General features: G+C 41.5%; 1 protein-coding gene across 2 annotated transcripts in view; it reads left to right on the top strand.

Annotated features, from left to right (window-relative positions):
• Window positions 1-23,954, top strand: part of SPTLC3 (serine palmitoyltransferase long chain base subunit 3) — a 58,040-nt gene that overhangs the window by 13,194 nt on the left and 20,892 nt on the right. Inside the window, exons 1-7 of one of the 2 annotated variants that reach the window (XM_083730384.1) lie at window positions 4,671-5,413; window positions 11,757-11,948; window positions 14,679-14,833; window positions 16,755-16,903; window positions 21,228-21,352; window positions 22,116-22,209; window positions 23,609-23,714. In XM_083730384.1, the coding sequence (XP_083586510.1) occupies window positions 5,129-5,413; window positions 11,757-11,948; window positions 14,679-14,833; window positions 16,755-16,903; window positions 21,228-21,352; window positions 22,116-22,209; window positions 23,609-23,714 (1,106 nt within the window). In that variant the 5' untranslated portion in view covers window positions 4,671-5,128. Of the gene's footprint in view, window positions 1-4,670; window positions 5,414-11,756; window positions 11,949-14,678; window positions 14,834-16,754; window positions 16,904-21,227; window positions 21,353-22,115; window positions 22,210-23,608; window positions 23,715-23,954 lie in introns of those variants that run through there. The other variant, XM_083730383.1, reaches the window with a different exon arrangement.

The raw sequence follows: 23,954 nt of genomic DNA on the forward strand, positions 1-23,954 counted from the left end.
TGTGTCTTCCAGTACTTTGCGATAAGTATTCTTGCTGCTGTTGTTGCGTACATAAAGAAAGTTCTATCCTTCTTTGGCACCATTTGGCCGACAATGCCCAGGAGGAAGGCCTCTGGTTTCTTAAGGGAGGTATATTTAAATACCTTTTTCAATTCATTATAGATCATTTCCCAGAAAGCCTTGACCTTTGGGCACGTCCACCAAAGGTGAAAGAATGTTCCCTCAGTTTCCTTACATTTCCAACATTTATTATCAGGCAAATGATATACTTTTGCAAGCTTGACTGGAGTCATGTACCACCTATATATCATTTTCATAATATTTTCTTTTAAGGCATTACATGCCATGAATTTCACACCGGTGGTCCATAACCATTCCCAGGTTCCCTGACACTTTTAGGCCCAGGGGAACCTTTTGAAATTCAAGTAACTCCAACAACAACTGGTGATGCTCAGAAACACACACCCCTCACCCCCCCCAAAAAACCCAGGTAGCACACATACACACACACCAAAAAAACATAGACAAAAAAGTAGGCAACCCATCTCCCCAGCAAAAATAATAATATGAATTAAGTAAATATAAAAATTGGGTTATGAGCCTTGGTGGGTGGGTGAAGGTAACATAATGGCCACAAGCACCAGCTTTGGGATTTCAAACTTATGACAACAATAACCTAAAAGCTAGTGCATGGTATTCTTGTCAAAGGCCTATACCGCCATTGTGACCAGAGAGTATTTGAATGCACTTCATTACCCACCAATAAAACATACAAGGATGAAAGGGTTTTGTGTATGTTCATCTTGCAACACAATGCATTACAACATTACCAGCCATACTAGTTAATTTGCAGATGGCATCTGTAGCGTTTGTTCATTTATTACAATGCATGTACATAGTTTATATGCTCTGGTAACATCAAGGTTGGAGACTCCTTTGGGGCACTCTGTGGGGAAAGTGTTTGGAAACTCAGCACTGCGGAATGCAGTGGCAAGGCTATTAAACTGGTATCTGCTCAGGAGACTATATAACTTGGGTTATTTGGTTAGACAACCAGTACTTTCTACTAGCCTGGTGTCAGGTTTCACCATAATACAGTACTGCCTTGGACTTCTTTATGAGCACCCACTGCTTGCAGCATTCTGCTTACTGACCAAGTTTCTATAATCCCACCCTGGCCATGGAGAAAAGGGGAGTTAGTCTTTGGCCATCAAGATGTATCAAAGGCTTCTTCCAAACCTAGAGCCAGAAAGCAGATGAACCCTACTCCATCTTCATTTCTGTGATCATAAGAGTTGGAAAATGCCACGAGGGAATGCAGGAATCTTTTACCCAATGTGGAGCTCAAACCTATGATCCTGGGATTAAGAGTCTCATGCTGTACCAACTGAGCTATCCAACTGAAGCCTGGATTGGTCTTGGCTCTGTGCTTATTAACAGCCATAACAGTGTCTGTCTCGGATCTCAAGCTTCAGAGATAGATGGAGGAGGCAAGGCATTTGCTGACTTGATCTGGCATGTGCTCCACACCTGAAATGCCCACTGGACACAGAGACAAGACAATAAGGCAGTGCACCTCCCCCTTCCATTTCCAAGTGAAAAGGAAGAGGTGTGTGGATTTGCCCCCGAGTCTCACAGGTGCTCCTAGATTTGAGTGTCCAGGGATGTAGGGGCAGAAGAAACTGATGTCTCTCTACTTCTCCCTTCCAAGTTAAGGTGGAGGTGTGTGGATTTGCTCCACCTCTGCACCCAAGCATTCTCATGTTGGAGTTCCTTTGACTGCAGAGGCAGAGAAAGCATCTGTTCTCCACCCTGCTCCAGCTTTTGAAATGTTATGGGGTGGGAGCTTTTTTCTGACCCACTCCCCTTTCTAGCCCCAAGCCTAGGGCCTAAGAAAAGACCAGGAGAACTTCCTTTCATCTCTTGTTGTGTTTCAGAGTTGAAGTACAAGATCAGGAACAAGCCTGGGGGCGGGAGGAGCCATCCTGGCCATGACAAATTTTTGGTTGGCAAGTGTAGTCAACAAAAATGTGTTGACCCTGTGATGAAGCAAAAAATGTGAAGTACAGAAAGCCTACCCAATTGTAGATACCAGGCAAATAACAGACATCTCTACTCATTGAATTTATGGCTACTAGTCGATATTTATAAACTGCTTCCCAACATGTTTCCGAAGTGGTGCATATTCACTTCTGAAAATCTTACTGAATATAGTAGGGCTTGTTAGTGAAACTTGTGCTGGTTATTGGAGAGGAGGCAGGAAATAGCAGTGAAAACTCTTTGATTGCATATCCAGAGTTAAACTTACATCACCCGTTAACAAGCAGTGCTCAGTATATTATTAGGGACATATAGATAGCACAAAACATAATGCAAGTGCCTTGACAGCTCCATCTCACGGCCCAACATCCAAGCAGCACACTCAATTGCATTGGTGCACAGCTTCATGTTATGGGATGGTCCCACTAAATGGCATAGAAATACATTTGCCCCGATTGAGGTGATATGCCAAAACGTATATTGTATTGTTGTGTGTATTGCATTTTCTGACCCATTTTTGTATTTTCAGTATTATTTTGAAACTTGGCTTCAAGTTTTCAGAGTGCTGCCCTTCTCTTTTATTTTGAGCTTTACTTGCCTTTAAATTATCTGGGCGCAGGATGTCAGAATGTCTGAAGGAGTACCACTTAATGTGTATACCGCCACCGTCCCCAACGTTGGGGTCTGGCAGCTTGAGGTTTTCTGTAGATGCTCAGAATTGGGGCCAAACCATTTCCTTACTTGCAACTTCCCTTTGAAACTCCTTTTTGAAATAGGAATGTCTTCCAGGAGAAAGGTTAAGTCTTTTTTGTTTTTGTTTCTTATAAAAAAATATTATATAGATTGATGCTGGTGCTGATTTTATTTATCTATTTTGATAGTTTTGTCAAATTGAACTTTAAATGTTTTGTGGGTTGGGTTGTGGAAAAACAGAATAAAAAGATCTGTCTTGTGCTTCTGTAACTATCTATAGCTTAGCGTCCTCATTTGGTTTTATGTCTGTTTCACGTCCTATTTGTGTCTTTAGTCAGCTGATTACACGTTATGTGACTACATCAGTCTCTCTCCCATGGTTTTTTCCAGAACCCATGAATGTGGTTTCTGTCAACAACAGTATTCCTGTATTGTGTTCATTTGTATGTCTTGAACCCTTTTAGGAGCCTCTGCTTTGTTTTGTTTTGTTTTGCTTTGCTTTTTTTTTTCTTAAACCCTAATCTGTGTAGTTCTAGGATCCTATAGCAAATAAATAGGGCGACATTGCCAACAAATACAATAAATGATCACCCTCATGTCATTCTAAAGTTTGTGTAGAATGGGGCCAAGATGCATAATGCCGCCTGTTCATAAGACATGCTGTTTGATCACACTCTGCCGACCCATTCAAAGGTGAGAGCAGGATACTGAGAAACGTGTGCTCTTTCAATCAGTGTTGTAGGTTTTCCATTTCAGAATATTATTTTCAGTCACTTGACATGTTTACATAATGGATTTCAACCGTATTGAGTAATGCAAGTATGCCACATGGTTGATTAAACATCTCAATATCTAAAACTAGCTGAACTACTAACATGATTTAATTAACGAATTGCCATTTGCTCCAATTGAGGGCTAAAGAGCAGTTTTCACTGAGAAAAAAGCAGCGGGACTAAGAGGAAGTGTGGATAAGCCCTGTGTGGGAGCACATATAGTAGAAAACTTTCTGCTACACATCATCCTTTGGACCTTTCTAGGACAGTAAAACACTTTTCCATGACCATACAGAATATCCAGATAGCATGCAAACTTTTTTCTAGTCCCTTTTCTAGTTAATGCACACATACACTTATTTCAAGACTTTCCCTAGACCTGGATTATGTTAAACATAGTCAGAAAACAAATAAAAGATACAAGTATGTGTATAACTGAAATCGCCACCCAAGTCTATTTAAAGTTTGTCAACATGCATGGGCTAAACTATCTCTACAGTGCTGGTCCATGAATGTATTGCCTCTGTGTTCATAACTTAAAAAAAAAATGTGTGCAAGTCTCTAATCGTGTTTTTTTAATATGTCTTTGAATTAAAACATGTCTCTGTTTCACATCAGGCCTGCATATATTATCATATAAAGATAGGCGTATTGGATGTATGTTAATAGCCCAGCAAATTTAAAAACGCCTTCCAAGTACAGTGGTACCTCGGGTTACAGACACTTCAGGTTACAGACTCTGCTAACCCAGAAATAGTACCTTGAGTTAAGAACTTTGCTTCAGGATGAGAACAGAAATCGTGCAGTGGCAGCGGGAGGGCCCATTAGCTAAAGTGGTACCTCAGGTTAAGAACAGTTTCAGGTTAAGAACAGACCTCCAGAACAAATTAAGTTCTTAACCTGAGGTACCACTGTATGTACACCTGACCAACACTCTACATTTCTCTGTGGAAATGTGTGATCAGGGTGGATTTAACTATGAACAGTGCTGCATGATGGGCCAAAGCTAGTAGAATCTTTTCTGAGCAAACTTCAAGCGTACATTTCATCTGAAGCAAGTGCAAAGTGTTCCGTCTTTCTGAAGGGTTAATGTATCCACTAGCAGCTACTATTTAATATTATTATTATTTATTAAATTTGCATACTGCCCATCATCTATAGTAGCGCTCAGGGCAGTTCGCAACAAGCCACTAGGCCTGTTACTATAGGAACAGGCGGGCCTTCCTATTTACCCCTCAGGGACTCCTCAGAGTTTAGCACAGGCTTTTGTAGGTTTCCCACCAAAAAAAGGGGGGTGCTGTGAATTTGACGTCTCACCTCCCAAGAGACAGTTCTTCTAACACCGCTCAGAAGATGAAGGGAGCCTTAAGCGTCCCTTTATATTGTGTATATAACTAAGTTATTTTTTTTTAAAGACTGAAGGGGTGAGAAGACTCAAAAGAACCTGTCCCCCCCTCTTGTCGTCGCCTTTCCTTGAAATGAGCCATTTTTAGTGAGGGTCCTTGGTTTCTAATGAAGGAGCTTTTTTGAATCCTGGAAGAGCTTGGAGGAAAGGCTGTAAAGGAGGAAAGGCCTAGAAGAGAGCCCGAAGGCGCCCGTTCCTTCAAAAAACACATTTCTCGATGGGGTTGAGAGGACTGGAGAAATGGATGGGCCATCTCCCCAGGGAGACGTGGAGGGAGATCATGGCCTACATGGAAGGAGGGCACACGCCTTCGCGGCAGGGAGGAGAACGCCAAGAGGCGCCCAGGCGGCACGGGGCAGAGCTGGTGATCAACGTTTTGAAAGAGAAGAGCGGGCCGAGCTCGCCGAGGAGAGGCGACGAAAAGGAGCAGCCCCGAGATGGGGGAGAGGGGCGACCCAACGGCCAGAGCGGAATAGCATTGTCTTTGGAGGGATCCGCGGAGGTAACCCGTGGTCCCAAAGGGTTTTAACGGGGGCCTTCTCAACGTGCCACGTTAATGGCTTCCGTGGTGTCCAGAATGACGTTCCCATCGCACGCCATCCTGTTTGCAGGCTTTCCTTCATCATCCTGTGAGGACAGGATGCTGGGCTAGGTGGGCCTTGGGCCGGATCCGGCCAGGCTCTCCTCACATTCTTAATGCGCCATTTGGGGGCACCAAATCTGGAGAGTAGTATGGGCTGAGTGCCTTTCAGCGCCTTGCCAGCTAAATTACACGGTGCTGCAGGGCACTGTCTCCCCCCCCCCCCCAGTGCTATCTAATATCTATATGAAACCTCTGGGAGTGATCATTGGGATCATTGCCATGGGTATGCTATGTCTCCTTATCGTCTTAATTGAGAAAGGTTGCACGGCCCCTGGGGCACTGATTGGACGCAGTGGTGAAATGGATGAATAAGAACATGGTGAGCTTAAATCCTGGCAGAACAGAGGCACTGTGGGTGAGCAGTTCCCACATCCAATAAATTGGTCAATTGCTTGCTGTGGGCAGAGCTGCACTGCTCCTTGAAGGAGCAGGTTTGCAGTCTGGCAGGTGCTCTGTCACTGGAGGTGCAGGTAGTTTCTGTAGCTAGGAGTGCCTTTTATCAACTGCAGTTGGTATGGCAAATACAACCATTCCTGGACCAGCAGAGTCTCGCCACCGTAGTTTATGCATTTGTTATTTCAAGAACGGAATAGTGGAATGTGCTTTATGTGGCACCTGATCCGGAAGCTGCCGTTCAGTCAGATTGCTGACAAAAGTGAGGCCTTGTCAGCATATAACACCTGCGCTCAGAGATATGCACTGGTTGCCAATTTGCTGCTGGGCCAGGTTCAAGTGTGTTAGTATTTTTAAAGCCCTTAAGAACTTGGGGCCAGTTTCTTTATCAGATTGCCTTACCTTACCCCATATATGCCCACTTTGACAGCTTTGATCTGTAGAACTGGCCCCGTTAAAGGTGCCACATAATACCTGTTGCACATTTGTAAGAAATTGATATTTAGTTGTGGCAGCACCTACTCTCCGGAACTCCCTTCCTATTGACACCAGGCAAGCCTACCCAGACATGTAGGGATGTGGGTGGCGCTGTGGGTTAAACCACAGAGCCTAGGACTTGCTGATCAGAAGGTCGGTGGTTCAAATCCCCGTGCTGGGGTGAGCTCCCGTTGCTCGGTCCCTGCTCCTGCCAACCTAGCAGTTCGAAAGTACGTCAAATTGCAAGTAGATAAATAGGTACCGCTCCGGCGGGAAGTTTCCGTGCGCTGCTCTGGTTCACCAGAAGCGCCTTAGTCATGCTGGCCACATGACCCGGAAGCTGTAAGCCAGCTCCCTTGGCCAATAAAGCGAGATGAGCGCCACATCCCAAGTCGGCCACGACTGGACCTAATGGTCAGGGGTCCCTTTACCTTTACTTTACCCAGACATGTAGCATGTTGATGTATGCTTTACTCCAGGCATCCCCAACCTGCTGCCCTCCAGATGTTTTGGCCTACAACTCCCATGATCCCTAGCGAACAGGACCAGTGGTCAGGGGTGATGGGAATTGTAGTCCAAAACATCTGGAGGGCTGAAGGTTGGAGATGCTTGCTTTAATCTGTTTATAATTTATTGCTGGTTCTAATTTTTTCCCGATGTTTTAAACAGTTGGTTTCTACTGATACTTTTGTTGTTTTATTCTCTTTGTCAACTGCTTTGAGGTTTTGGAGCTTTATTTTACAATCAAGCAGTGTATAAACTTTATGAAATAAATAAAATAGCACATGTTCCTGGGCATCAGGGAATATAATGCAACATTTAAATACAAGGCAGAAATTAAAAGCATCAACAAGAGCAATAAAATGCAGCATAAAACACCATTTTTGGGCAGATAGAAATACAATTGGTAGCCCAATAAAATAAAACCAAAAGTGAATCTTATAGAACAATTTTATTTTAAAGTTGGCTGTTTTTAAAAAAAGATATCTGCCTGGCACTGAAAAGATAACAGAAGGGCATTAGGCAAGCCTCTTGGGAGACGCTCTTTTCATGGCTAGTATTGCCAGCACCGAGAGGACTCCCCCACCCCAGCTGTTACTCCCCTTGGCATGGCAACTGTATGTTGAGAAATGTGCCTGTTGCAGCAAACACTGGTAATACCTGTGTAACCTTAGTAAACCCAGTTACGTTAAGGAAGTGCCTCAGGGCAGTTCAATGATTTTTTGTGTTCTATATAATGGAAGAATCTTCAAAGCACAGTACTAGGGTGAGGGATACTTGGCCTCCAAAGGAAGGAAAAAATGCATAATAAGGAATTTGAATATGAAGATAGCAGAGAGGACGATGTAGAGTACAATAGGCAAAAAGTAAGACAAATGGAAGGTCCCCTTGAAAAAAAGGAGACATTCACCCAGTGAGATCATGCCATAATCAATGCCCACTTAATTATTATTATTTATTTATTTATTTCTAACCCACCTATCTGGCTGGGTTTCCCCAGGCACTCTGGGCAGCTCCCAGCAGAATATTAAAAACACGATAAAGCATCAAACATTAAAACCTCCCTAAACAGGGCTGCCTTCAGCTGTCTTCTAAAAGTCAGATAGTTGTTAATTTCCTTAGCATCTGATGGGAGGGCTTTCCACTACCGAGAAGGACCTCTGCCTGGTTCCCTGTAGCTTCACTTCTTACAGTGAGGGAACCGCCAGAAGGTCCTTGGAGCTGGACTTCAGTGTCCAGGCTGAACCATGGGGGTGAAGATGCTCCTTCAGGTATACTAGGTATATTCCTTCAGGTATATTCCAGCCTTGATACAACTTTGCTAATATGGTACATTTCTATGACTAGGGGATATTGTATTTATATATTTTGAAATGGAAACTAAACCGCTCTTCGCTTATAATCTTTCTGATTAGGATCAAAACATGATATTTATTTACAGATGGTGAGGGTTCAATGTTTCATGACCTAAACCAGACAATTGCAAAGTTCATGTTGGCACTTCCAGTTGAAGGCAAAGTAAGGTGACTCCCTCTGTGTGGGGCTGCGGCAACACCTGAACCTTTCTGGGGCCCTGTTCTGGCCTGCTGCTTCAGATTCAGTGAAGGACACTATCCTGTCACCAGTGTTCAGCCCAGCGCGTTTTTGTGCACCGTGTTGTCATTTAGCTTTGAGCAGTGAAAACAGGATGGACCAGGTGGGTTATTAGCCTGATCCAGTACATTTCTCCTTAGACTCTATTTAGATACCAGGTATTGTTAGATACCAGGTATTGTTTCCAAATACTAAATTGAACACAGAAACTCCTGGCATGCAGGGCTGGCCCAAAGCATTCTCACAGTGGCCAACTAGGTGCTGATGGGAAGCACCAACGCATGTGTTCAACAAGGTTAACATACGCAAGACTTATATATGCAGCTATGTTCTTGTTTCTTCATGTTCTTTATTTATTCTTTATGGTTAACTTTGGAAGAGAACAAAACTAGAGAAGAATCCTATACTGGCCAGTGATTTCATCTTGTCTTGGCCGCTGGCTGCTCTTCAGGGAGATGTGTGTGTGTGTGACCTGCAACCGTTTGTAAAAATGTGGAGGAATCTAGATCTTCCTGAACAAACCTCAGAGCCCTCACAATTAATTTGCCCATTGCTTCATGTGGAAAGTTTTAAACCCCACGTAAATCATTTTAGTTTAATACTGAAACAATACTAGAAAAATGCTTACTCCAGAAAGATTTGTGTAATGTTGAAGATACATGTTAATTTCATAAACTTGTTTAGGTGTGTATGGGCTCATTTGCCCAATGGGCAAGTCTAAAAATAGCTAGCTAAATACCAAATCTCTGTGTCTCATTATTAGCACAAAACCAAGCTCGTTTTAATGTATGTTGAACACAATTACTTACCTTGAAGATCAATCACTAAAGGCCTCTTAAGGTTCACCTGAAGAGACCCCTTGTTCTTACAAACTTTGTGCTAATATACAGCTTGGGGGAATATGTAATCTACCTGGTTAAGCAAGATTCCTGCCAAGCCTGTAGTTGTTACTTTTCATTGGAGTTCTTCTATAAATTAGTTTTTGTCCTAAGCTACATGGCATTATTTATAAATTACCCATGTTGCTCAAAAACAGAGTGCACTCAACAAAGCACTCTCACCCCACATATATAGCCTTTCTGGCAGAGTGCATTTATGGAAATAAGCTATCTGACAGGTCAACAGGTGGAATGTACCCCAAGATTGGGGCTGCTAACCTATTTCAGAGAAAAGCAACAAAGAATTAGCCACTTTTCTTCTGTTGGCAGTACACATATTAGTAGCACATAACTGGAAAGGATTGGAACATTTGCAGATATCTCACTGGAAACAGAATGTGTGGACAGTTGCTATATCAGGGGTGGAAACAAAGACTGCAAGGACTGAACAGTACAAGAGACACAGATGATGTTATTGAAATTTGGCATCCTCTTTTAAAATATTCCATTGATAATCCTGAAGAATGGCATCCACCCAAATCACAAACTGGACTTTGCCAAAACTTAATGGACTGATTTACCCTGAGGGAAGGAGTGGGGTAGATTGGGATGGGGGAATTCTTTGGAATTGTTTTTATACACTGAAAATCAATAAAACCTATTGTAAAAAACAGAAAAGAGTGCACTTGTGTATTTATCTGCATTAATTTACATAAATTTTAGATTATTGGTAGTCAATTGCACTAATAATGCATAAATATTAAGCAGTACTTATTAATATTTATCATTACTATTGCGAGTTTTTCATGGAAGTTGGTCATTTCAGTACCAAATGCTGTTGCCCAAGGTACAAATGGTGGTTGTAAGCATGTGTTTCCAAATACTGGAATACTGTGACAGCTCTGCTCTGCAGTTTGATATGAAGAGGAAGAATGTTCCCAAGCTGCCGTCGTTGGTCATTGGATTCCAGTGTCAATGAACCATTTCCTTGTGCTGATGTATTAAATCCTGCCTTCATTAATAATCATGAAGCAGTACAATAATAATGCTTCAAGGTAGCTCTGATTTCTGAGATTACAACATGCTAATAATTATTTCCGAAAGCTTTAGAATCCTCATTCTCCCACCCCTTCCCCTTTTGCGCTTATCTCCTTAGTGTAAATGCTAGCTAAAGGCAATACTGCTCTCCTGTGTCCATTAGGCTTTTTCTCACATTATATCTATCAACATAAATAGTAATGCCAGCTGTTTTCCTGGCTAATTATTATGAAAATGTGCTTGAATTTCTCTTCACATTTGATACTGAGGCAGGCCAGTGGTTCATCCAACTCAGGGCTCATCTAGACTTCCTTTTGCATTGGACTTTCCAGATCAGTGTCCAGGCGGTTCTTTTTTTATATATCCTGTCAATTTCCCCGGAAAACCTGGTGTTTAATGCTGAATCAGTACAAATCGCAATCTGCAGAAAACATGTTTGGCATTTATTCCAATTCAGCAGTAAACAGTGGGTTTTCCTTGAGGAAAGCGGTGGGACTTGTTCCTGGAAAGCACACAAGTCTTGATGAGACCTCAGCATTGCCTCTCTGATATAACAGGCAGTAGCTATTCAGAGTTGGATGCAGGACTTTCTCAGCACTGTTTTGAGATGCTGGGAATCAGACCTGGGACCCCTCTGTGTGTTAAGCAGATGTTCTACCACTGAACTTTGGCCTATCCATGATTAACATATTTGCTTATTCATAGACCCTTTGTATTTGGGGGGAAAGACAATGCTGATAGAAGGCAAAGGAAGAGTGGGGCAGAGAGGGAGAGAGCAATATAAAGTTTCACCAGATTCCATACAGTAAATAAAGGCAAATGAACTAGAATATTTGTTTTCACTGAGATGGAGCAACTCCTAAGGAACCCACTCCAGGATGAGTCAGTACGGTAAATGTTTAGAACAGTGTGCTCTTTCCTACAGACATGCTATTTTAAGCCAACAGAATCAGATTGATAGATTGTTCCTCCTGATTCAGACCATAAGCGCAAATGAAGAGACAAGCATCAAGTTGGTTCTAGGAAGCAGTAATTTTGTTCCATGCATTTCCATCCGTGTTTTTTGGTACAGCAAAAATGGCTCACTCAAGAAGTATACCAACACGCTCAGTCCCATCTAAGTATCTACTTATATCCCAGCCAAGACTCTTAATTTCAAATGGAGGGCCGGCATAGTTAGAAACAGGACAACCAGTGATGTGGCTGAGACTCAGACAATTGATGTATTACTGTGTTTAGAGCAAGATTTGTTTAAGGAACGCTGTAGTTTTATGCCCAAGTGAAATAATTATTGCTATAACTTGCTTTATTTCTATTTTCAGGAAAATGGCATCTCAAACGGAAGCATCTACAAACGAACATTTAATGAGTCCTTTGAACAAGCACCAATGTATGTGTCTATCCTTACGTATGCGGGTTTTGTCGTAGCAACGTCATTTGGTTACCTGCGAGACTTCTTGAGAGCTTGTGGACTTCAAAAAACTATTGTTGCTGTAGAGCGGGAAGAACAAAAGGTATATAGAATCAAAAACTGGTGAATGCTCTGATTCCTTCCCAAGCAGGAAGGGAATATCCAGAACAGGGTTGTAGGTGGAGGATTCGACTGTCACTTGCCCTTCAGATCTCAGGTTCCCATACTGCTTTCCATCCATCCCCCGACATAGGATGTTTCAAGACACATCTGTGGCAGAAGTCTGCATGTGTCAGGCCACAGTTGGAGAGAGATCCCTTACTGACAGTAGACCACCCATGTTTTAGATGCCTGCCTTTTTCATTTTGGAATTTCTATCTAAAATATCCAAGTCATCTGACTAGTGTACTAAATAATGTGGAGCAAGATATAAATGGGTGCAGCCTGCTCTCCACCTTCCCCTGCAAAACAACAACAACAACCTTAATAGTATTTCAGATTTAGCACCTGTGATGTGAATATAATGCTTTTTTCTTTAAAATAAAATCTTCCTTAAATTGGATCTTATGAAGGATACAGGTGTGTGCTTGCAAGTTTCCATAAGAATCAGGTGGCACCAAAGTGAAATATTTTCTTGCACTGGTCAATAATTCTGGTGAGGTTCATTCAGAGGTGTTTGGAATCTGGGGGATGGAGAATGATACCTTGGCCTCTGCCAAGTGAGTGTAGACATTACTGATTTGGATGAACCAGTGTCCTGAGTCTGTATAAAAGCAGCTACTGATGTTCCTCTTACAGGTAGGTATCCGTGTTGGTCTGCCATAGTAAAAATAATAATAATAAAAAAAATCCTTCCAGTAGCACCTTAGGGAATGAGCTTTCGTGTTCATGCACGCTTCTCAAGATACCAATGATGTTCCTCCGTGATAGGAAAAAACTCTGGCAAAGGTCCTGGAGAGATGCTTCCAGTTAGAATAAATAATACTTGCTGACTTGGACAAATAGTCTGATCTGGTATATGCAACTTTTTTCCAGTATCTATTCTGCATTCTACAAATTGAGTTAATTTGCATCTATCAAGTACTAGGGAAAAGGCTGTTCAGACATGTTGTTGTTGTTGTTGTTTAGTCGTTTAGTCGTGTCCGACTCTTCGTGACCCCATGGACCAGAGAACGCCAGGCACCTCTGTCCTCTGTTCAGACATAGACATAAATAAATATGAATGATCAGACTTGTCTTTTGAGTGCCACCCTGTGAATGCATATTCATAGCTACATGACTTGCAGATGGATGGTCTCACATGCAGTTTTCAAGAGGTTCTGAATCTCTCAGCAAATAACTTTTTAAGAGATAGGGATAGTTGACACATTCTGCGAGAATCTCGCCTCTCACCATGATGAAAATGTAGGTGTGAACCAGTCCTGGAGATGTGTCTGAAAAGCATTGGGTGTATTCCTATTATGCATGTGCTCTTTTCTCTTCTTACCCTTCCTACGCTCACTGAACTCAGCCTGAGAAACTGTGTGTTGTCACCTCCAGTTACAGATAGTAAGGATGAAAAGACGGCAGAGCACGTTGCATTTTCTTCTGTTTATGTAAGAAAAATGCAACTTAGCATCACTGTCTGAAGCATTATGTTTTTCTTTTTGCAAATTGGTGGATCTAGCAGGGAATGCTTCCAGCACAGGGGGGAAATGCAGTGTTGAAGTAGTTTGGTTTCAGGGGGCAGGTATATTCTGCAAGGAAGCGGACTTCTTACCAAACATCAAATGCCTGGTTCGAAGTTCATTGTTAATTTGCTTATTAGTCTTCAAATCACTTGTCAGGTAAATGGAATGGCAACCCATTTGATCTAACAGATAGCTTATTTTTCAGTGCAAAAGCTTCCCTTTTAAGTACCACATGGCTGGCTGGCTGGCTGGCTGGCTGGCTGACAGACACAGAAGTAGACTGTCCCTAAGGTATGGTGTTACAATCTCACAAGAATCACAGAATTGTAGAATTAGAAGGGACCATGAAGACCATCTGGTCCAGCCCCCTGCAATTCAGGAGTCCTCCCCACAGCCATCCCTGAGTGGTCTCAAACCACCAACCTTCTGATTAACAGCCAGACAAACCGACCCATTGTGCCACTGCTAGTGTGCTAAGTCCCCTTTTAATTTTACAAAGTGCTTTTCAGTCTTACCTGTTTTGATAGAGATGTATGTACATACATACATACATACATACATACCAGAACACTACCAATGAAAGTCTACCTCTTGCCAGTCTAGAGCGCACTATATTTATCTTACTAAGACTTACAGCCTTCTCTAGTGTGGCAGACTTGGGGGTCGGTGACAGGCCAAAAACCCCTCCATAAAACAACTGAAATGTGCCCATCTTTAATCTCCAACCCCAAAGGCCAAGGAGGTAGATCTTAGAATGCTTCAGAGATGTCAAATTTTTAACTCTGTAGCAGGATGGAATGCTATAAATGGAGGACAATATCAGTTGTGCGGGGGGGGGGGGGTTAATCCCACCTTTCTTCTAAGGAACTTAGAACTACTGTTCTCTTATCATTGTTTTCCCCATCCCCATTTTATCCGTGCAGCACCCTGTAAGGTGGGTTAGGCAAAGAAAGTGACTAACTGGCCCAACGATATTTGGGAAGCTTTGTGGCAGAGTAGGGATTTCAACCTAGACTTCCTAATCTTACCTTAACACTGTAACTAGCAGACCACATGCAGTCATGTGTACAGCTTTTTAATATATATAATAAAAAAAAACCTTAATGATGCATATATCCTTGAGATGTAACTTTGCACACTTCTTTTCCCTTTAAAAAACCTAGGAATTTGTACCACTTTATCAAGATTTTGAAAACTTTTTTACAAGAAACCTCTACGTGAGAATAAGAGACAATTGGAACCGCCCTATCTGCAGCGTTCCTGGACCAAAGTTTGATCTGATGGAACGTGTTTCAGATGATTACAACTGGACATTTAGGTGGGTCAGGCTAGTAAATACAGGTGATGATCGATGAAGAAAAATGTGTCTCTCACTCTCCATAGCGATCAGTGGAATTTTGTAATTACCTATTTTGTGATACCACAGAAATCATAGAATCACAGAATTGTAGAGTCTGGACAGATCTGTTTGGGAAGTCTTTTTATAAAGATTGTGTGCTTGAATTGTGACTCAAACCTAAAATTATTAATGGTTTCAACATAAGCCCTGTTCCTGTGTTAACTCACTTGCACAGAACTTGCATCTTGAAGCAGGGTTGCATTTCTGCCCTTGATGGTAGCCTGGCTGGCACATTACACAGTGGCCCAGGGCTTATTCCCCGCCTCCATTTGACCCCCAAATTTGTCTGGGTGAAACCTGATACTTAGTTCTGAATTGGAACAAACTGCAACTGAGTTTTCCACGGATTGTTGTTTGCTCCGATTTAGCATTAAAGAGTGGGTTTTCAGGGGGAAAGTGGCAGCGCAAAGGCAAAACTGCTCAAACTTGTGCCTAGAAAGCATGGGACAAGCAGGAAACCACTTGGACCCTTTCTTTATAGGCATGGGATAATCAGAAGAGTGGACAAGCCCTTAGTGTAAGCATGCACGCTCCCAAAGAAGAGATTGCAATCATTTTGCTGCTGCTAATTGTGATGTCCAAACCAGGACTAATCAATTAGATCTTCTGGACAAACCATGAGTTTTAAAACAAATAACAAACCTTCTGCTGACCCCGCTGATCTCTCCAGGGAGCACATGTAAAAGCTGGAGGGGGAGAGCTTCTATTTCATTAGCAAGTGCATGTATCATGTATATGCTGAACACCATACCAGCCAGATTAGAGCATCAGGATTGAACTCTGAGCTACCACAGACTTCAAACATAAACGCTATAGGAAATCCATGTTGTTAATCTGGAATTAATCTGAATTCTTTATTTTGATCGCAACAGAGAAAGGAACAAAGTACAAAGGGTATTGATCCTGGTGGCCAATTGCACTGGCTGCCAATTAGCTTCCAGGCCCAATTCAAAGTGCTGTTTTTCACCTATAAAGCCTTAAATGGCTCAGGACCGCAATACCTCAAGGACTGTCTCTTCCCATATAAACTGCCCCAGATTCAGTGTTCATCATCTGAGGCCCTTCTTCATGTGCCTCCTCCACTTGAGGTCTGGAGGATGGCAACATGAGAACGGGCCTTTTCTGCAGTGGCTCCCCATTTGTGAAATACTCTCCCAAGAGAGGTGCGCCTATATATTTTTAGGTAACAGGCGAAAACGTTTCTCTTAAACAGGCCTTTGGCTGATTTATATTCTACAACCTTTTAAATGTGTCTGTGGGAAGGGAGGGGTTTTTGTTGTTGTTGTTTGCTGTTTTGTTTTAATTATTTACTTGCTTTTATCCTGTATTTTGTTTTGTGAGCCACCCTGAGATCTTACGACGAAGGGCAACATATAATTCTAATAAATAACAACAACAATAAGGGAAGTAAGAATTGCTTTTGAAAAAAGATTGTAACTCTTATAGATTACTTTTCAAATTTGAGGAACTATCACTGCTCAAGAAAATAAATTTTGCAAAATCCTTTCCAGAATACATTATTCAAATAAATTGACTGAGAGAAAAACACCCATGGAGCTGCTTGTGTGTTTGATGCAGGTGAAAAAGGACTTCATTTGTTGGCTGAAATGTAGTTCCTTGTGCAGAGTTTGCCACTCGCACATATGCTTTACCAATGACCAGATTTATTAAATAAAAGGAAACAAGGGCAAGGTTTATAGGGTCACTTCCATCATATAGTTTTTTCATGTTGGCCTAACTCATATCTTCAATTCAGGAGGTTTTAATAATGCCATTTATGTTTTATTACATTAACATTGTGATTAAATATTGAAATAAGTTTTTTTCCCCTTGGCGGCAGGTTCACTGGAAAGATAATGAAGAATGTAATCAACATGGGTTCATATAACTACCTCGGCTTTGCAGAAACTGATCCTAGCGCTTTGAAAACTGTGGGCACTATGCTGCATAAATACGGCACAGGCGTATGTAGCACCAGACAAGAAATGGGTAAGGAACAGTTTTTCACTTACTACCACAATTTTTAGCGTTGGGAGCTCTTTTTTGGAAATGGCTAAAAATCCATTTGAGAATACATTTCTGGCTCCATTTCAAACCACGAAACCATTTTTAAAAGTAGCCATCATGCAAATTTGTTGTACTTATAAGCACCTTTAAAAAATCATTCTGTTCTCTCATAAAATCAGCTGACAGCATCAGTATGGAACATAACGTATTTTATATTAGTCACACGCAACATTGGGCAACGGTATCCAGGATTAGTTTATCTGCTCTGGATCAATTATAATGCCTTCTGTGACGCTGAGGCTTAAGTCTTTCAGTATCTCTAAGGAGTATTTGAATAATAATGCTTCACTGGAGGTATAAAAGTGCAACAGGCACGAAACATACTAGCAGGGGCACCATTATCCTGGAACATTATCTCAAGAAAAAGCACAGTGACACCGACATAAAGTTTTTTTCCATTAGGCGACTGAAGTCTGACCCATACATCAGAATTAATAATAATAATAATATTTATACCCTGCCCATCTGGCAGAGAGGGTACCACTACTGAGAAGTCCCTCTGCCTGGTTCCCTGTAACCTCACTTCTCGCAGGGAGGGAACCGCCAGAAGACCTTTGGAGCTGTACTTCAGGGCTGAGGCCGTTTAGGGCTTTAAAGGTCTGCACCAACACTTTGAATTGTGCTAGAAAACGTACTGGGAGCCAATGTAGGTCTTTCAGGACTGGTGTTATATGGTCTCAGAAGCCACTCCCAGTCACCAGTCTAGCTGCTGCATTCTGGATTAGTTGTAGTTTCCGGGTCGCCTTCAAAGTTAGCCCCACATAGAGCACATTGCAGTAGTCCAAGCGGGAGATAACCAGAGCATGCACCACCTTCTCAATACTAAGAAAGTACTCTTGAGACAAGAAATTAAGTTTATTCATCTTCTTAATACAATCACACCGCATGGGTTGAATACATCCTTTGATTTGGACTGTTTCTTGTAGTACCTCCTTAAGAAATCCTCGGTGTTTCAGTCTCTACTAATAAATGTCTATTAGTGGGCTTCCTCTGTGCTCTGCTAGCTAGGAAGCAGCAGTTGTCTCTACTTGTACCCAATGTGGGACCTTATTAACTCAACAGGGTGAGTCAGCCTGCTCATGGTCTGGAATAGTTTACACTACAGTGGAACCTTGGTTGTCGAACACTTTGGAAGCTGAATGCCGACAACCCGGAAGTGAATGCTTCAGTTTTCGAACGAGCCTCAAATGTCGAACGGCTTCCTAGGCGTGTTTCTCCATTTTTTAAAAGGAATTTGCCAACCGGCAATTGTGCCTTGGTTGTTGAACATTTTGGAAGTTGAACAGTCTTCCGGAATGGATTACGTTCAACAACGAGGTTCCACTGCATATAGTCTGGCTTGGGTTGCTACCATATTCTTCTATATTGTCAGCTGAAGAAGGAGTTTCTCTTCAAAACTGGGATCACCGGCCTCCAGTCCTGTTTGCTATAGCTGCTCCACCACTCCCAATAACTCCCTTGCGTCGAAGATAATGAAAATATATCATTAATTGTAATATTGTACTTGTTTTGACGATTCTGGAGTACTGCTTGCATGTACTGTATGCCTTGTAATAGCGGGTACATTGTGACAAATACATTCGTGGTACTTTGCTTGCCATATATCGTGTCTTTGTATGCTGGCCTGAACCCCTGTGTTTTCTATTTGTGTGTGTTCCTATACAGTGGGTTCCTTATTTTTGTGCTTGGAGTAAGGAAGAGGCAGAGTTTCTCCAAACTTTAGCTTTTTGGAATTCCTGACATCCCAAAAAACCTTAGTGGAAAGCTGGTATAACTTGTTCTGAGCTCCAGTAGATAGTTTTTCTATGCATTACCAACAACAGCACCAGTGAACGCTTGCTTTATAGCAGTCATACCATTGTGCTCATTATTGTCAATGTTGACTTTGTGCCACTGTCTAGGATTTCAGGCAGGAGTCCTTTCCCAACTGTACCTGGAGAATCTAATGTCAAACCTGGGATTTTTTCGCTTGCAAAGCATGCACTCTGCTAGTGAGCTATGACCCTTCCAGTAAGCACAGTGTTGGTCGATGTAACAATATTTTTGCCTGCCAGCCTAAGCATGTAAATCCCTGCCTAGATTGAGTTAGTTCTATTCTTTTTGCATTAAAAGTTGGGCTTAGAAACATGTTGAAACTGAACTGGGTATTTCATCCCCACCCTGTGCATCTTGTCACAAACCTCCCAGTGATAAGATCTGGTAGGTGCTTCATGGTTTTTCTTGAACACCTCACCTACCACCCACAGAGGTTCCACTCTAATTAGAAATGTGCAAAGCAAAGGGCTGGTCTTGCACACCCTTGCCAGTCAGGTTTGACTTATGCAAAGATGAATCAGGAATTAGTTCTCATTATGTTCTGAGAGCCATTGACATGCAGATGTAGCTGCATGTTAATGTAGCCTGAAACATATCTGTCACACTGGTTTTTGCCCGTAACATAGACGAGGATGCTTTTGCAACATCATGGAGGTGACCTTGCTAATTGCCGGAAATTATATTTGGTTAGTTCAGTTGAACTGCCAAGAGTGTTCCATTATCTGATTATTTGTCTTAGAGTAATCCGATAGCCATGTCATAATTTCCAATTTATAGTGGTCACCTGTAAAAATTTGGAAGCTATTGTGGGGAGGCGGGAGTCTTAACAGTAAACTTGTGTTACCTGTTTTAAGAACACATTGGTCTGAATCTAGAGTAGTACTTCTGCAAATGGGCTGCAGTCCCAGAATTTTCCCCTTGCTGTTCCAGAGGGTCCTTCAATCCTCTGGAACAGATTTTCAGACAGGGGAAATGGGGAATCAGAAAAAACTGACACACACCGCATCCTGTGAGCAGAACTTTGCACCTGGGATCTCTGGATCCAACTGAACATAGTAACTGTGTGTGTTATATTTCATGAAAGTACAAAGGTAGAAATACTGTTTGTTTGCTTTTTATTCCAACAACAATTACCAATATTTGGTGCTGGCAAACAGCTGTTAGCCCACATATACCTTGGCCTTTGTCACTTGAAAAGATTTTTTTTGAATTAACTTTACAATACTGCTGTGCCACTTAGCAGCTAGAGCTCACCAGACAGTTCAGAAAACAAAGGTTCAAATTATAAAATGCAAGAACATAACAATAAATGTAACATAACATCTAAAAACCAGTTAAGACAGCCGCAGAATAAAACCAACAGCAGAAACCAGTAGCAGCGCAAGAATCTAAAAATCATCAAAATATATTTAAACCTGAAGGATTAAAATTGTGAGAGGAGAGTGACCTCAGCGTTATCTCAGAAACCTGCATTTTTTTGGGTGTTTGTATGTGTTGAACATGGTGGAACAGCTCAGCAAAGCCTAATCATGTTTAGAATACTGACTGACAGTTGGGGGGGCAGGGGAGAAACCAGTTGAAAACCAGGCAAGGGAATGAAATGGAGTATCCTGTCAAAGGGCATAGGGCTGGTTTTCAAAAACATGGAAGAGGAGCACCCCACGTATTGCAACAGGCTTTTTGTAGGTACATTAGGACTGGCATTCAGGGTAAATCCACAATGCGTTCTAGATCAACCACAGGAATGAACTAAAAGTCTTTGCTGTTAGTTCCCGGCCACTCCCAATAATTTCCATAAATAGATAAATAAAATTGAGGAGGGATTCCTGAGGGTGGGAAGAGGAGGGCCTAAAACCATCCAAACCCTTTTGTGGATATTTGCACTCAGCACATGGATAGATCTACTGACTTTCTGGGTAGAGTAGGGCTGTGGGCAGGGACATGTATTTAGCCCCGCCCCCAGAGCCACATGACTCCTCTGGTCCCTTTGTATGTTTTTAGTGAACTTTTGCAGCGGGGAAGGAGCCATGGATTAGTTAATCAGAGCTGGTCCAACTCCATCATCAGATCTTTGGCTTTGTTGGCCTTTTATAGCTCCTACTTCACCTAAGTAAGGAAAAACCACACTTGAGATTGAACACTTAGTTATGTCAGCATATGGGATCTTTTAAATAAAAACATTACGTACGTTTATTCATTTATTTCTCTCTAGAAATTTTTATATGCCAGTACATCACAATAATATATCATAGCTCTCTGCAACAGTCGAAAGAAAACCATACAACAGAAATATATAAGAAGCTCAAAACCATTCTCATGTAAGATTCGGAGTAATCTGCTGGGTATATCCACTTCTTGCAAACTGTCTGCTTTGATTTTCTTGGCAAGTACTAATGTGATCTGTAAAACTATTTTTAATTGTTTCCAACAGGCAACCTTGACAAACATGTTGAGTTAGAAAATCTGGTGGCAGAATTCCTGGGCGTTGAAGCGGCTATGGCATTTGGCATGGGCTTTGCTACAAATTCTATGAACATCCCTGCATTGGTTGGGAAGGTGAGTGAACGTCTTTAGGAATGTCCATATCCCAGGAAACCTAGGGACCTTGTGGAAGGTGATGCCCAGGAAAATGTACCTGAGTCATCCTTGCCAGTTTTATGTGCCAGGCTAAGACATTTTTATTTATCCAGGCTTTTGATAGTTAAGTTTGCCGCTATTATGCTACTCATCTTTCAGTGTGCTGAGGTAGACTCCATTCTTCTTAATTTATTGTTGGGTGAGCATTTCAGGAATTTTCTACTGTATGGTGTTTTTAATTTGACTGTTAGTTTATTTTACCTGTCTGTCTTTTGTATTATTAACTCGCTATAGTACACTTTTTATGAAATGAATAACAAATGCAATTAACAGTGATAGAGATCATTTTGGGGTGTATGACTCCCTCAGGAAGGAAACATTAGCAGTGATAGTGAACCTTTTAGAAAGTAACACCCACCCTTTTTAAGAATGAGTGGTTAGAACAAGATGGCTAAACGTTTCTGTGTTCCATTTGTCAGAAAGAAAAATAAACACCTTAGTCCACAAAGACGAAATGCAAAACCAAAGTTGTATGCTTCAGTTCAGTCACACGACGGTCCGAAGATTAAAGTGTTGCTTCCATAAAGAATCATGTTCAGAGCAGGCTTCCCTTGAACCTACTAAAGACCCTTCTTACAATATTTCTCAATCAATAAACGTTACAATAAAAGTAAAAAATTGGACATTGATGACAATTACCAAGACCAAATAACATATTGTGATTCGTTATTTACTTCCACAGGGAAGTCTTATTTTAAGTGATGAACTGAACCATTCTTCACTTGTTCTCGGTGCAAGGCTCTCAGGTGCTACAATTAGAGTCTTCAGACACAACAGTAAGTATTAATACTAGGTATGTTGGGTAAAAGTGGGAAAGTGTTCAAGTGGAATTAAACTGACTTGTGTACACGCAAGGAAACTTCTGTCAATTGACATATGAGACTATTTCAATGGAGATAATGCATGTTAAAACGTATTTGTACTTCTCATTCATTTAAAAAGAAACACAGCTTTCTGTTTTGCACAAAAGCCCTTAAATTACCCAGGTTGATCTGTGGTTTTCAGAACTTTTGGAGGAAACTTTACTGACTCTGTTTGTTGTGAAACAATTCCCATGCTGCTAAGTTATTAGAAAAACTGTACAAATGAGTAACTAAAAATGGCCCATACTTCAGTTGGTGCATCAGTTAAACTTTTATGAGCACACTATATACTATATAGCAAATTACATGCCTGACTGACATTGTTTAGGAAAAAGAAGCTACCCATATTAGTCTGTTGCGACAAAAAAAAAAAAGTCTTGTGGCACCATTTTAAAGAATAATGAATTTTATCATGGTGTAAGCTTTTGTGGATTTGAATCCATGTCATCAGATGTATGGAATGCTACCACAATCTGGCAGAATATACATGGGTGTTTGTGTTATGAGCAAGCACTAATCTCAACATTTCATATCAAACATGGAATGGTTGGGAAGACAAAATCCAGCTTCTGTATAAAAGATCACCATTAAGATACTTGGTTTACTGAAAATTTAATATGGTTGTATGATAAACTAAAAGTATCTTCTACCCCACTGCTCACTCAAGGAAAAATGCACCTCTCACTAATGTGATGCAACGTGTTGTGGTTGTTGACTGGGGTTGCTTCTCAGGGGCATGTAAAGCAGCAGGCTTATTATGCAATAGAGAGCTTGGAAGTTTGTAAAATATAGTAAGACCAACTCACAACTTAACTTGTACGAATTTATCTGTACATGCTTGGCTGAATTTATTTTTTTTTAAAGGTGGGCGTCTGGGGGGAAAACATTAGCAATCTTAACCTGCCATTGCACTCCGCTTGGGAAAGCATTCAGAGGTGCAGGGAGAGTGTTTCAACCATAAGCAATTTTGGCTTTATGCACTATCCCCCACATAAGTTGAGAGCTGACTGTGTGTTGCAGGAAGACACCCATAAAAACACACCCCACCATGAACAGTAACAGTATTCTAAATGTTGACATTCTTGTTCAGGAAAGAAGACACTCAGATGTGTCCTTGAACAATTAAATTGTTCAAATATTTAAAAAGATGAATCCGTTGCTGGTCTCCAATTTTTGAAAAGCACAGACTTTTGTTACCCAGAGCATGACAGGATTACGGTCTTCCTTATTGGAAGGAGGGATATAAATGCTCTGCAAAGAAATTACATGAATAAATATCTGATGCACTGCTTTCTTGTGTTTTTGTAACCAGATATACAAAGCTTAGAAAAGCTTTTGAAGGAAGCAGTAATACATGGACAACCTCGAAGTCGGAGAGCATGGAAAAAGATTCTGATTCTTGTGGAAGGCATTTACAGGTATACAGAAATTGCAATTCCTGTGCAAGCTCAAGTTGACTTTCACTCCCTGCCATGATTTGGAAGACAATGGGTCTGTAGCTTCTAATTCCATAGGCTCCTTGCATTGTGTAGAACCCCCATCTCACAAGAAGCCTCCATGAACGTGAAAGGCTCCCCACTGCAGACATGGGAGAGCTGAGCTGGCACCTTTCTTCCTACTCGTGATTCTGGTTACAGATTATGGCAATACAGCTCAGG

This window comes from Podarcis gaigeae, assembly GCF_964106915.1.
Source record: "Podarcis gaigeae genome assembly, chromosome: 3".
Taxonomy (NCBI): domain Eukaryota; kingdom Metazoa; phylum Chordata; class Lepidosauria; order Squamata; family Lacertidae; genus Podarcis; species Podarcis gaigeae.